At 40.0% G+C, this 15,519-nt stretch overlaps 1 protein-coding gene across 1 annotated transcript in view; it reads left to right on the forward strand.

Annotated features, from left to right (window-relative positions):
* IFTAP (intraflagellar transport associated protein) overlaps window positions 1–13,580 on the forward strand; it is a 34,909-nt gene extending 21,329 nt beyond the window's left edge. The window contains exons 5-6 of the mRNA XM_086613740.1: window positions 4,373–4,503; window positions 12,729–13,580. Of these exons, the coding sequence (XP_086469866.1) occupies window positions 4,373–4,503; window positions 12,729–12,881 (284 nt within the window). The 3' untranslated portion in view covers window positions 12,882–13,580. The remainder of the gene's footprint in view (window positions 1–4,372; window positions 4,504–12,728) is intronic.
* Window positions 13,581–15,519: the final 1,939 nt, after the last annotated feature.

Genomic DNA, 15,519 nt, shown 5'->3' on the forward strand with positions numbered 1-15,519 from the left:
CAGTTAGTTTCTAAGTGAGGCAAAGCATGACAGAAATTTGAAAGACATTCTGTTGCTGGTCTTTTTAAATGCTGCCTCCTGTATGTATGTCAGAACAAATGACAGATTTAAGACTTCATATTGGCAAAACAAGCTAGGACATCCAGTGAAAAACGTCATACCTTGCTAGTATAATTCCAACAAGCTTTTATCTCTGCTTGTTTTTGGCAACAGTTCAGTATCTCCATACTTCATTTAGCTTTAAAAGGCAGATCAGTTAGCCGAGTTAGCAACTGTACATCAATACAATAAATATTCACACTTAAGGGGAAGTGGCTCAAACTTGACAGTGTGAAAAGCATGATAGAAAATAGGTGTTAAAACATCCCATCTAAACCAATGCTTTTTGGAAGGTGTCCTGGAAGAATCATTCTAATGACTTTTTTTCTCTTTTTTTTTTCAACTTACTTTTCTAAGTCCTGTGTCTTTTAAGGTGTGAATGAATACGGCTGCTTCTTACAAAACAAAAAGAAGCCCATAGATTTGGCCAGCATGCAGATGCATTGTAGCTGGTTTCATTAGACAGCACTGGGCTGAAAGCCTGAAACCAGGGCAGTGCTTTGCATTGTGCAACTTTGGCACAGTAAACCAGGATGGGCAAGGTAAAATTGCTGCCCTAAACCATAGCTTAAATGCATCATGTGGAGACAGCATGTGTGTGGTGGACTGTTTAATCACTCTCACTGAATTTAATCTGTAAGTAGTTTAAGACAACAATAGAGATGATCAGGCTTTCTCCAGGGATGAATGGAGAATGCCCAGTACCTATGTTTTGGCAAGAGAATTCCTTTCCAGTACTGGTGACAAATCACTTGCTGCAGGGCTTGAAGGATAGATAGGTAATAATAGGTAGGTCATATTTGTATAAAGTACAAAATATGTCAAAAGCATGTCTAGAGACCTTGACTGTGCTATTTTTAAAATACAAGAGAAAATTAAAAAAGGACTAATTAAATGTATGGGTGAGGCTGCATAGGCAAGGATACCAGCATCTCATCCTAATCTGGCCTGGAGCCCTGAGGTACTGTAAATTTGTCTTTTCAAAGTCACAGTTCTCTGTAACCCCACAGAGGTTGAGGAGAACCCAAGTGACTCAGTTGCTTTGAAGCTGAGGCCAAGCATAACCATTTGATTTTTTAAATAATTCTTTAGGCAGATTGTATCGATATCTGTTATTTTCCATAATCTATGCCTTTCCCTTTGTATTTTGAGCCTATCTTTACATCCAGAAAAATTGGGTTGAGGAAGAGGATTCAGAGTGAAATTATGTGGATTTTTTCAAGTATGGGGCTCCCCTCAGCTGGTGAATCTCTTTCTTTTTTTCTCCTCCACTCTCTGCAATCCATTTAATACTGCCTCGAGGTGATTTCACACTAGGCAGCTCTTCAGGGCTAACAGCCTGAAGCCTGAGAATCAGAGGAGACAGCAAAGTTTAGCTTTTAAGCTTTCTTCGTTATCACTACCTCCCTCCTCAGCTCCCCATCAACAGCATTTTTGGGACATGTAGTATCTGAAAGTGGTAAAATCTGTGTTAGTGCATCTGTAGCTGAGCATCATTTGGCTACAGTAAAGCTAAAGGTTTAGACAAGACTGAACTTCTTCACTCGTAAAAGTTTAAGTCAGGTTTATGCCAATAGGTTCTTTTTTCCTCTATTTATAATTAACATCAATGGTCCATGAGCAAAAAACCCCGACTCGGCAGTGTTCACAGATTTAGTAATCCCTTTCTGTGGGTCCGTCGTGTAGAGGCGGCGGGAGAGGGACTAAAGAGAAGAGAACGGCTCAGTTTCCAGACACACACTCATTGAAGTATGCTGGAGTTGAGTAGAATCATCGGAGTGCACTGCCGTATCATCCAGGAGGTTGATTCTTCATGGTATGAAGAGAGGTTTCAAAATCTCAGGTTTTTGATATCACTGCCTGCTCAGTTATCTCTATATTTGGTGCCATTGGCAGTATCCAAGGCTTTCCTGTTGCTAATTAATCACCTCCACAGAGAACATAATTAGCAGCTTAATTAGGATCATCATCCACCAGTGCTGCAGCATCAGCCTAACCCAGCTGTGAGGTACTGGCTTGAACTTACAATAGCCTACAGTTCCTTTGGGAGCTCCCACTGAGAAGGAGAACTGTCAAAACTCCCTAATTTTTCTCTCTGAAGGAGTTTCTTGATTAAACATTATCAGGGAAAGCAGCATTTACCGATTAGACTTTCATATGCTGTCACACAGCCAGGAGAGAGAGACAAAGCTCATTTCTGGCATGTCTACTGGCAAACAACGGTTGATTCCGACATTCTTACGGGGTGATTGAAGGGAATTCGAAACTTTGTTTGCATTACTAACGAGCCTTAAAATAGTGAAATCGACATTCTGGGGATGACAAGCACTTCTTGCTAAAAGCAAAAATAAATTTCCTTCTGTTGTCCTAATTTTTGAGAGTTGTCTTTCTGAGCCGTTGCCAGACTGTTGCATAACAGTGCTTCCTCCTCATCTTCTCTCCACAGATTCGTCTGTTATGGGGCAGGGAGAAGCTCTTACAAACTCTTATAAACACTCAGTGTTTTATATCAAGAGGTGATACAAACCTCCTCGTGTCCAGGCTTTTCTTCCTTCAGTGAGGGTATATATTTAGGGTGCAAGTTTGAAACAATAGTTTCAAACATTGCTTTTAAATTAGCGTTTGCATCTTCCTTCTGCCCTACAAATAATTTTGACCCAAGTTATGAAAGACTGACAAAAGCACTTGCAGAGCATGTGAAGACGTCGCGTATATACCTGTGGACTGCACTGTTCTTTTCAGAAAGCTTTCTCGTATAACTGATGCAGAATAAGATCAGATGCTGTGCTGAGAACAAGTACTGAAAGCACATAGATGACTAGAGGTAGATATGAGCAACCAAGAGAGCAGGGCTGAAAACTGGAAACCACTTACATGTGAATCATGAACCAAAAGACAAAAATCCAGGAACAAGGTACCCAAGGGAATGAATTCATCTCTTTTTTGTAGAACCTTCTGCATTTCAAGTCCAAAGCCCTGCTGGCTTTGAAATAGTACACAATTCCCAGAAGAAAACTAAATGAAGAATTCGATGATGGATTTTTCACAAAGGCCTAGCTGGGAGATCATTATTTTCAGATGCAGATGTACAGCAGAATGAGAGGTCTGCAACTCCACTACTGTGGTAAAAGTTTGCAAGCAGAGATAAACCGCCACTTCTTCCTTTTCACCCTGGATCTATGTACGTTCTTGTTGGTTCCATTAACTGACATTTAAGCAATGCTTTGAAAATTTACTCTGAGATTTCAAGAGGATATCAAGCTACTAAAATGTAGTATAAAGCTGTAAAGAAACTTGCGTGTCAGCCAGAAAAAATAGTAGATAGATTTACATAATCCTTTCACTAAATTGCAAGACATATGGTCCGCTTAAGTTCGTAAAAACATTACTGAGACAAGATGTTGCTGTAGCAGAGCTGAGATTGGTTCATACTAAAAGATATTTCTAAACCTAAGGCATATCCTGAGCTGTCACAGAAAGAAAATCCACTGTTCCCAGTATGAAAGTTTTGCTGAAGTATGTAAAGGAAAAGTGATTCAGAAAGTCTGTGCATTTGTGAACTGTGGACCAAATCCTGCCTGTGTGGAAAGTTTACATATTCCTGTGTTCCAGATACGGGGAGGTCCTCTTGAGTACCTCTTTTTTGGAAAGCTCAGAGAGGTACAAACATCCCTGAAATACCCTTGGACAAGAGAGTCCTCTGGCGCTGTAGTGGGGAATATTAGTACTTCTACCAGATATTTTCACTTAATGTTTTGGGAGAGTCGTGTTAAGATGCTTTGCAAAGATTCTTTATGCCCAACATACAGGTGGTGAAACCAGCAAAAGAGAATTGAATGAGACTGCCTAGCTGTTCCATGGCAAGACCAGGATTCAGTCTGGTATTTTGTAACTCCTGCTGCAGACATCTCTGCTCAGGACCTTCCTTCTTTGTTATGAAAGAGATGAATCTAATGCCAGGTGTTCTCTGAGTTTAGGAGTGTGCACATCCAGATTTTCCATTCAGTGTCCTCAATAAAGAAGAGCTGCCTGTCTGTTTTCAACCAACTCTGATTTTTCCTTAGGATAGTGTATTTTATTGTCTAGATTTTAGCTCAGGACTGCATGGATCTCTTTTAAAGATAGCTGCCTGTATTACATATTAAGCAACAATAAATACAGCAGACTTTGCCTAACAAGCTTCTGCCTGTGCCTGAGCACTACAGGATTTTACACAGAATTTTGCTATTTTATACATTGAATGGAAGGGTAAAGTTGACTATTTTTTATTCAGCAGGGTCACTAGTTCTCCCAGGAGAGGTGGAACAGACGGTGACTTACTGTACACCCTTTTTTGATAAGCCTGTTCAACTGAAGTTCAGAACCTTGTCAGTTCCACAGCCATCAGACAGCAAAGCCCAAGAGGTATGAGGTCAGATTTATTTATTTGAACATTAAGGGTTTAGGGTGGTTTTTTTTACCTCTTGGTTCCACAAGAACAGAGGGATGCAAATGGAGCGTGCGGAACTGCCGTGAGTTAACAAATCACATTATTAATTTTTAAATTATTAATGAATTCTTAAATACATTAAAAATTGAGATAAACACTCTCATAGAAAGGTACTTTTTTATCTTGCGCACTGCTACTATATAATTCTACGTTTTCAAAATGTGTGCTTCAATACTTCGAACTGTATGTGGGCTTTTTAATATTTAATTGGTGTAACTCACGGAATATTCAAGTAAACTCTTGGACTACCTGACCTTTTAACAAATCACTACTTACATAGAATGATGGGCCATTTAATTTTCCAGTGATCTCATGATCTTACAACATCCTGCAGTTCTTACTGGGCTGAATATAGGAATCATCTTCTGCAACAAGGAGGTAGTGAAAGTTCCCTTTAACATGACATTTAAAAGAAAAAAATGTTTTAAAATATGCTGTGATCAGAATTGGGATTTTTCTTCTTGGAAATGAGTAGTAGCAAGATGCTGCTGACAGTCTGCATTGTCTGGGTCTGGTGTGGAGAGGTTTGCATTACGATGTCTTTTAATCAGACACAATCAATGCAAGCTGTAGTTTAGAATTGCCATTTTCCCTCAGAATTTCAGTTCTTTTCAAACTGGAACAGAAGGTGTGGATTGCTCACAGGCTTATTTTAAGTCATTAAGCTTCCTATCCAAATAGTCAGTGTGAGCATTAACTTTTGGGGATGTTTCTAATTGCAGAGAATTCTTCACCACTCTTTTCCCCTGCCTGATGGTTGAAATAGAAACTGGAGTTAGCTTCCAGCTAAAATGGGCCAGTTTTGATAGTTTCATATGCTTATTGATGTCCCATGAGGCTTAAATCAAGTTTATAAATGACACGTGACCAGCGAAGGATTGATGTTATAGCAGTGCATATGGTGCCTCCTTTCCTGAGCTCAACTGTGTTTAGTTCTTTGCAATAAACTCTTTACTATAAGGAACAATTCTGCTTTGGGAAAAAGTAAATGTTCTAAAATGACCTTTCAAGCTTTAATACCCACCATTCTGTGAATAAAAATACTCACTCTTTTCCCTAAGGATTGATGTAATTCAAGGTTTCTGCCTTGAGAAATATCCATTGGCACACACACAGAAAAAAAAAAAAAACTAGAATGAGGTTTTATAGTTTTCTCACTTGATAACTTCTGTATAAAACCCAAGAAGCAGGAGGGTTGTAGCAGCCTGCAGTGTTCATAAAGGATTGCATGTGACTCTTTAAACTATAATTCATGAAAAATAGATGAAGATCCCACTGCATGCAAAAGTCATTTCCATTTGAGGAAAAGGTGGGTTATGAAAGAGAAACTGAGTATTATTACATTGGTTAAGGGTTGCGTTGCTGCATTTTTCAAGAAGAAAGACGATTTTCACAACCGTTTGGTTGGAGCCAGGCTACTCAAGACGAAGGCAGTCTTTCCCCTAAATGATACGCATAATTGTGCCTTCATTGAGATAATATAACTGTGGCCTGATTTTTAGAACTATCGAGACTAAACAGGTCCATTTTAAAATCCCTTTGTGCTTCAGATTGTCATTGCCTTGAAAATTAAGTCTTGCGTTGCTTACGGAAGGGCTTGTTTAGAGAGAAAAAAAGATTTTTCCTGGAATAGAATCGTGGAATCATCTAAGTTGGAAAAGACCCTTAAGATCATTGAGTCCAACCATAAATCTAACACTGCCAAGTCACCACTAAACAATGTCCCTAAGCACCATGTCTACACTCTTTTAATACCTCTGGGGATGGTGACTCAACCACTTCCCTGGGCAGCCTGTGCCAATGCTTGACAACCCTGTCAGTGAAGAAATTTTTCCTAATATCCAGTCTAAACCTCCCCTGGTGTTACTTGAGGCCATTTCCTCTTGTCCTATTACTTGTTACTTGGGGGAAGAGACCGACACCCACCTTACTACAACCTTCTTTCAGATCTCCCCTCAGCCTCCTTTTCTCCGGGCTGAACAATCCCAGTTCCATCAGCCACTCTTCACAGGACTTCTTCTCAAGACCCTTCACCAGCTTCATTGCCCTTCTTTGGACACGTTCCAGCACCTCAATGTCTTTCTTGTGGTGAAGGACCCAAAACTGAACACAGTATTTGAGGTGCGGCGTCACCAGTGCTGAGTACAGGGGGACAATCACTTCCCTACTCCTGCTGGCCACACTATTGCTGATACAAGCCAGGATGCTATTGACCGCCTTGGCCACCTGGGCACACTGCTGGCTCACATTCAGCTGGCTATTGACCAACACCTCCAGGTCCTTTTCTGCCAGGCAGCTTTCCAGCCACTCTTTCCCAAACCTGTAGCGTTGCATGGGGTTTTCCTGACCCAAGTGCAGGAGCCATCACTTAGTCTTGTTGAATCTCATACAGTTGGCCTTGGCCCATCAATCCATCCTGTCTGTATCCCTCTGTAGGGCCTTCCTACCCTCAAGCAGATCAACACTCCCATCCAACTTGATGTTGTCTGCAAACTTACTGAGGATGGGCTCGACCTCCTCATCCAGAACATTGATAAGCTGAACTGGCCCTAATACTGAGCCCTGGGGAACACAACTTGTGACCGGCTGCCAATTGGGTTTAACTAGGTTCACAACAACTCTTTGGGCCCAGCCATCCAGCCAGTTTTCTACCCACTGAAGAGTATGAGCATCCAAGCCATGAGCAGCCCATTTCTCCAGGAGAATACTGTGGGAAACAATGTCAAAGGCTTCGCTGAAGTCTAGGTAAATAACGGCTTGTCCCTGATCCACCAAGTGGGTCACCTTGTCATAGAAGGAGATCAGGTTAGTCAAGCAGGACCTGCCTTTCATAAACCCATGCTGACTGGGCCTCATCACCTGGTTGTCCTGTATGTGCTGTGTGATGGCACTCAAGATGATCTGCTCCACAATCTTCCCTGGCGCTGTGGTCAGACTGACAGGTCTGTAGTTCCCTGAATCATCCTTACAGCCCTCCTTGCAGAGAAGTGTCACATTTGCTAACCTCCAGTCAACTGAGACCTCCCTGGTTAGCCAGGACTGCTAATAAATGATGGAAAGTGGCTTGGTGAGCACTTCTGCTGGCTCCCTCGGTACCCTTGGCCCCATAGACTTACGTATGTCTAAGTGGTGTAGCAGGTCACTAACTATTTCCCCTTGGATTATGGGGGCTTCCTCCCGCTCCTTATCCCTGTCTTCCAGCTCAAGGGGCTGAGTACCCTGAGAAAAACTGGTCTTACTGCTAAAGACTGAGGGAAAGAAGGCATTAAGTACCTCAGCCGCCTTCTTATCCTTTGTTGCTACTTTTCCCCTGCATCCAATAAGAGATGGAGATTCTCCTTAGCCCACCTTTTGTTGTTAATGTATTTCTAGAAACATTTTTTTTGTCTTTTATGGCAGTAGCCAGATTAATTTCTAGTTGGGCTTTGGATCTTCTAATTTTGTCCCTGCATACCCTTACGATACCTATGTAGCCCTCCTGAGTAGCCTGCCCCTTCTTCCAAAGGTCATAAACTCTCTTTTTTTTCCCTGAGTTCCAGCCAAAGCTCTTTGTTCAGTCAAGCCAATCTTCTTCCCTGCACACTCGTCTTTCAGATGGACTTCTCCTGCACCTTGAAGCTTTCCTTCTTGAAGAATGTCCAGCCTTCCTGGCTCCTTTGCCCTTCAGGACTGCCTCCCAAGGGACTCTGTTAATGAGGCTCCTAAGCAGGCTGAAGTCTACCCACCTGGAGACATTCCTGCTTTGAAATGACACTGTTCTCTGCCCATCAACACAAATCTGTTGGGGAAGGTCAGCAGAATGTGGCTGCCTAGTCAGCTTTCATAGAGAATGGAAAGCCATTCCCTGTAAAAAATAAACAAGCTTAATAGTGCAACGTAGGATGTCAAATGTCTAGGCTATGGGCATATTTGTGAAGGACTTCAGGGGAACGTGTATATCTCTGAACGTGTTGCTAGGGAAAATTTAAAAAAAAGCTCTGCTAAGACCCAGTGTATAACTAAGCTAATTGTTAAACAACAACTTGTCTCTCTGAAAACGTTTCTCTGTCAAAAGCTGTTGGGAAGAAGCTTAGTGAACGACATAGCAAATTATTTGTGTTGTCCACCAATGTTGCTTGATCTTTCTTCCCAGGTTTTAGACATAAGTATATTCCTGGATTTCAGTATCGACAGTGCGGTACACGTGACCTCCCACTGCAAATTGAAAGAGCATTCACTCCGTGGTTGAAGTACATTGTCATAGAACATTTACCGTCCCTACCCAGATATTTATTCTCTCTTTTATCTCTACTTAATACTTTCTTTTGTAAAAGACATAATATTTTTTTAATTAACAGTATGTCTTCATGTCTGCTTCCTAGTGTCTTTATTTGTTCTTATTTCCAACCCCTGCATGCATATGAGTGCAGTTGAATGTGTGTTTGCCATCCGCTCACTCTAAGCATGCATTCAACCTGGTGTAGTGGAGGATTTCCCTGCCCATGGCAGGGGGGTTGGAACTAGATGATCTTTGAGGTCCCTTCCAACCCTAACCATTCTATGATTCTATGATTCTATGATTCAAAGTGGGGTTCATCTCACCGAACTTCAGCTTTAAATTTAGTCTAATTTAGCCCTTCTGTCATCAAGAGGGGGAGATAAGCACCTCTGGAAAGTAATTCATCCCACTTGCTGTAAGCATTTGTCCTAAGATGTAATATATCTCTGTCCACAGGCTAACTCCCAGGCTGTCTTTTTTGGCTAGTTGACTACCTTAATCTAGAAGCCTAATTTTTATATGGCTAGGATTAGGAAAGATGAATTCTACCCTTCTATTCTCCGTTGTTTGTCTTTAGTTTGAGCATTTGAAATAGTATTTACCATGCCTATCATTTGATCTTGATCTCAGGAATAGGAGCATCTATCACCAAAAATACAGCTTCCATTGATTTCCTTTGGTTTAAAGTTTTACTGATAGGCCTCAGCTGAGGTTTGTTTCTGCTAATTGCTATGTATAAATGCAGCAGGAACAAGGAAGAACTTAAAGACAGGGCTGACTAAATCAAAGAAGATGGAAGAGTTACATCTTCTCAGAGGCGAGTAAAAACACAGAGATTGAGTGACTTGTCCAGAATGATGAAGTAGAAGTGGAAGATTGGTCAAGATTTGTTGACTCCTAATCCAGTGTCCCAAGCTCAAGATAAACTTTTTTTCTCCCAAGTACTCCAGTATATATTAATTTTATATGAGATAATAGCATACATGCCTTCCCTCAACTTTTTTTACTTATTATTATAGAACTAGTAAGTTTTCCCATGAGTATACAATGAAATCGTTGGTGAGATATGTGCATCCTTTATATAATTTGAACAAGTGAATCATAAAGTGCCATAATTACACAGAAATAAAGGTTTTAGAAGGACAGAGATGAGCGGTTCAGTTAACTGTAACTCAACACAGATTAATAAAAAGAACTGATTTGCTAATTGTTAATAGACTTTTGAAGGTCTCAACTTGAAGGTATTTTATTTACAACATTACTTTGTAAAACAGCTTCTAGCAAAATACTTCTGTTATTAATACATTCTTGTCCCCTTTCATTTGGCCATGCAGGAACTGTAAATGAAAATGATTTTTTTCTTCAGAGAGTAAATCACAGGAGCAATCTTAAGCAGACTGGCAGTTTTCTAATAGAGCAAAGTTCTATTCCCAGAGAGCTCTCAAAAAGATTTCAATTAGGTGTTAAATTAGATGCCTGAAATTCACATATTTCTCTCAGCTCCTTAGGCAAAAATAACAAGATAATAACTTGATCAGTTTAGAGGATTCGATGTTCTATTGCAAAATGTCTTCTTTTTGAAATAGATCAAAATTGCAGTTTTCAATATAAAAATTTTAGATTGCTTGTCTGCATGGAAGGTTGAAGTGAATGGCTTCTTGGGAGAAGCAGCAAAAAAAGAGTCCCTAGTACTCTTGTACTAGTACTTGTTGAGTACTTGTTTGAGAGATGAAGCACACTGAGAAATATGCAATGTGAATAAACTTTTCAAATGTGCAATGAGTGGGTAACAGAAAAATTAACAGTGAAGCTGGATATGTTCTACTTTTGCATCTAATTTCAGTTAGTGTTTTGGGTTTGAGTTTTTTAAACAGAAGTTTTTGCAGTATTTCTCTGCACATGTGTAAAATGTTCCTGGAATGACATGAAAGTCAACACAAGGGCCGAGTGAACGTGTGTGCTTTTCATAACTATGTTGGCAGAGGAAGAATAGATTTGTTTTTGTAGAATCCCTACAAGGCTTACTGTAATTTAAACTCCTCCTAGCCTAGTTACCTATAGGTGTGGTAACAAATATTCTTACAACCAAACTAACTTAAAAATATTTCCACCTTGCATCACATTTTAGAAGAGTGTTTTGTATTTCTGCAAAGGAAAGACAGGTAGTAATGAATCTCGGTTGCTGGTACCAGTTGTTACCCAGTTGCTGGTACCCTCACTGGCGTGGAATCTTAGGAAGCTTTGCGTGTTGAAGAGATGATGAAACTGGTCATCAATATGGCGAGGAGATCAAGGACTTGACCTTATCTTTAAGGGGAAAGAGAGCTTGTGTGCAGGCTTTGTCTCATGTAAACATTTCTTGAATGTACTGTTTATGAAAGTTAATGATGGTTTACCTGGGATAGTCTATGGACATAAGCAAGATAATCTTTGCATTGAGAATAATTACCATTTTCTAGACCAACTCAATCTACAAAGTTTGTTTTTCTTATTTATAAACGCCAGTGGTCTACATATCTGCATCTAGGATGATTTATATGGTCCAGCATCTATTGAAGTCAGTGGAAGCCAGGTTCCTAGAACATTAAGCAATACAGATGATTAATAAAATTAAACAAAAGCAGAAAAAATATTTCCTGATCAATCAGGCAGTATTACAGTTTATTAATAAAGGGTGTAGATACTTGCAAGATACTTGCTGCCACATCAGTCAGGTGCCTGGCCATCACTCTGCTGACTTACTAGATGACATTAAGTGTGTCAATACAGCTTCTTACAAGAAGTTACCAGAAATTGTGTGGTATGCTGTGCCTTCTAAACTGAGCAATGACCATAAGATGCTGAGTGTTCTTCCTCCCTTTCCGCAAAACAAGTATGTGTATTCTTAGCTTCAAATACATCAGTCGTCAGTGGCTTCATTGAGGATTCATCAGAAGTTTGAAAAAATGCTGATTTGGTACTGAAGTACTTTAATTTTTGAAACATAGAGCCCTTGAGGAGTTGTACTGTTTGCATGGTTGAAATTTCTAGACATTTTATATTGACTTCTCAAAGGATAGGGAGCATTCCTCTACAGTTTGGGCAGTGAGGATGTGTCTCTGGTGTAGCTCTGGAATAAATTTTATGTAACTGCTTACCGTAAGCCTTTTGTGTCATGGCCCCCTGCAGTTCCTTATCAGCATGCAGCCTGCCATAGTTATTTGTTTTCATTAGTTTGTTTTATAGGCAGAGTGTTTCTTCTGAAATATTTCTACCAGAAGCATTAAGTACTGTACACTCTGTCAACAAAGCGAATATTGGCAAATGCAGTAAGACTCTATGTTCATCATGCAGGAAATCCAGACCAGCCAATTGCGTGTCTCTGAGATGGTATTAGAGTCTGAAAATTGGTTATTTGTCATTTTGCTCATTCCAGGCATTTCCTGTGCTGAAACTATGTTCTGGAAAGCATGTTACATTAGTATCAAGTTCATGTATACTGAAGCTTTATGTGATACTAGCCCAAATTCCAAGGATATGGAATCTGTCTTTGAAATTTAACATTGCTGTACATAACTTGTCCATATCCCCACAGCCCTGCCGCTACAAGTGGCAGCAATGTAATAAATGTGTCCAAGGGAGGTTTTGAGATTCCTTGCCTTCAGCAAAATTAACTAATGATATTCATTCAGATGCAGTACAGTACAAATGGGGCATATTAAATGGCTTAAATTAGGTCAAATTGAATAATTGAATTTATTTTACTTAAAAGAGCTTAATCAGCTGAGAGTGCTAGAGTCAGAAAAAATAGTTTAATTAAATATTAATTAGAAGTTTATATTTTGAGCTTCCTCATCATCACTTGCAGCAATATTATTATGTAACTATTTTTCCTTATTACAGCTACTAGGGGATGATGTTCAACCGTTCTCACTTGATGAAGAATTTGATTATGACAATGTGGCACTGACCCCTAAGTTCTCTGAAGCTGAACTGAAGGCCATTATAGAATTGTCTGAAGAGAAGAAAACGGGGACAGATGTCAAGTCAGCATGAGCTGAAGACTGAGTTGAAGGCATTCTGTGCAGTGCTGTTGAAATAACATTTTTAGGAGGTAAATCTAGCTCTTCATTACACCCTTATTTAGTGGTTTTGTCTATGTGGCCAGTAAATGACATCCTTGACATTTTTTTGTTTGTTCTACCAAGCTGCCTTGGAGCCTGAAGTAGCCTTTCCCTGTACCTCCTCCTAGTACTAATGAGAACACAAAATAGGAAGAAGGTGCTTGCCCAGAGTTGCTTGTATAGTAGCTCTTCAGCCCAAGAGGAAGTATTTCCATCCTTTTTATATGTCTGATTTGCTTAGGCATTCAGGTTGGCTAAGGAGATCTCTATTTGTCCCTAAACCCAGCAGGATTTTTCTATAGATCAATGACCTTTAATATTTTTAAGCCTCAGTGCTCAGCTACTTTGTTGTTTTCCAGGTGGTTCAAGGCAGTTGGAAGGATGTCTCAAATGACAGCCATAAATTCCCTTTTGTAGAAAAATCCTTGAGCGAGGAGAATTCTGTATTGGCTCAGGCTAGTTGTGCTGGAGTAATTGCTCCATAGGACCAAAACAAGCTGGTGGAATTCAGAGTAGCATTATGACTACTCTGGCTTATATTTGGTACTGACTCAGTTCCTGACTAGCGCAAAGGTAGTCCTAAAGTTGCCTTTTACCTAGTTCTTTCAGTAATGCAAATAAGAGGTTTTTACAGCTGACAAATCAGTCTATAAATGCTTTCCCTATCATTGTAAGAGTTAAATATACAGAGTTATATGGGTGAATAAATGTGGGAATGTTAAGGTTTTTTTTCTCTCTGTCTTTTGGGTTACTTCAGTTCTGCAGAGAAATAAATATTCCTGTTTTCTGTAAACTTTTTGAGTTGATCAAAATTGATGTGATGCAACTCCTAACAGTTAAAATGTGAACTGCTACAAAAATAATGATCTCATCCATTAAAGGAATTGGCATTGAAGGGCTGTCAGATTTTACATTGTTTTGCAGGAGATGATTCCAAATACTAGCTCATGATTTACACTCAGCATCACTGAAATACAGCAAGCTCTGGAGTTGAGTAAAGGTCAGGTAGTATGGGTGGCAGAGAAGAGTGTGCATCTCTGACACATGGTAGTGTGTTCTCTTCCTATGAAGTGTTTAGAATTCTTTTTTTTTTTTCAGTTTACTGTAGAAGCTTTGCCTTCGAGGCTTGGTTTCACATCACAACACTGAATTGTATTATTGGTCTTTTTCTGGTATAACTACGTCTGCTAAAGTTTATTGACCAGCATTTTGTCCTTGGCCTATCTCCATTATTTCTGAAGTGGGTGATTAACGTGATGAATATGGGAAGAGTGCCTGAGCAGACAGACTAGAGACCAAACCACAAGTTGTTTAAAGGCTCTGGATGAAACCCCCTGTGGCTGGTTGGCTGCTCCGTTGTCAACAATTTCTAAAAGCAAAGAAAGGTGCTTTGATGCGCCAAATTAAATTTTCTGGATCAGTAATTTTGTAGACCATAATCACACATCACTGAAATCTGAATAGCATTTGTTTTGAGGAATGGTACTTACCTCGATTAGGGGGATTTAATTTAAGAGTGAGATTAACTCCAGTTCTGGAGTCCCCAACATAAGAAGGACATGGACCAGTTGGAGAGGGTCCAGAGGAGGGCCACGAAGATGATAAGAGGGCTGGAGCACCTTTCCTATGAGGACAGGCTGAAAGAGTTGGGGCTGTTCAGCCTGGAGAAGAGGAGGCTCCGGGGTGACCTTATAGCGGTCTTCCAGTACCTCAAGGGGGCCTACAGGAAAGATGGGGAGAGGCTGTTCAGGAGGGCCAGTTATGATAGGACAAGGGGTAACGGTTTTAAAATAGAGGGAGGTAGGTTCAGGTTGGATATTAGGAAAAAATTTTTTACCATGAGAGTGGTAGAACACTGGAACAGGTTGCCCAGAGAGGTGGTGGATGCTCCATCCCTGGAGACGTTCAAGGCCAGGTTGGACAAGGCCCTGAGCAACCTGATCTAGTTGGAGATATCCCTGTTCCTTGCAGGGGGGTTGGACTAGATGACCTTTGAAGGTCCCTTCCAGCCCTAACCATTCTATGATTCTATGATTCTATGATTCTATGATTCTATGATTAACAAAAAACAGAAAAGAAAGTCATCTCAGATAAGATGTTTAAGGAGTGTGATATAAAACTACACATGTACGTTGTATAGAAAAACTGGTCTGCATAGGACCTTGCTGGGAGAAGGTAATGAGAAAATTATTTTTAACACCTACACTCAAAAGGATCCCTGTGCTATAGTTAGAAGAGTTTTTGGTGCAATTGGCTGTATAGCAGATTCTGCTGTGTTAGGGAAAAATTTATTTTAAAAAAAAAAAACAAACTGTGAATTCATTTGAATTCAATTAAATGTTTTATTGAACCCAGGATATTTTGAATTAAGTGCTTCAGATCCAACTAGAGTTTTCAGCTAAAAATTCCTGAGCAGATCTATTTCTTAATTCATCTTCTGGAAGACACAGATAATGTGTATAATTGTGAGGGCTAAGAATTAAGTTCTGGAAGAGCTCCATAAGCAAATCTGGGAGGAAGAAATTGAGAACTGCTGTACAAAGATAGCAAGGTCAGCCTTTAAAAGCCTC

The sequence above is a fragment of the Tauraco erythrolophus genome, chromosome 6 (genome assembly GCF_009769465.1).
Source record: "Tauraco erythrolophus isolate bTauEry1 chromosome 6, bTauEry1.pri, whole genome shotgun sequence".
Classification (NCBI taxonomy): Eukaryota; Metazoa; Chordata; class Aves; order Musophagiformes; family Musophagidae; genus Tauraco; species Tauraco erythrolophus.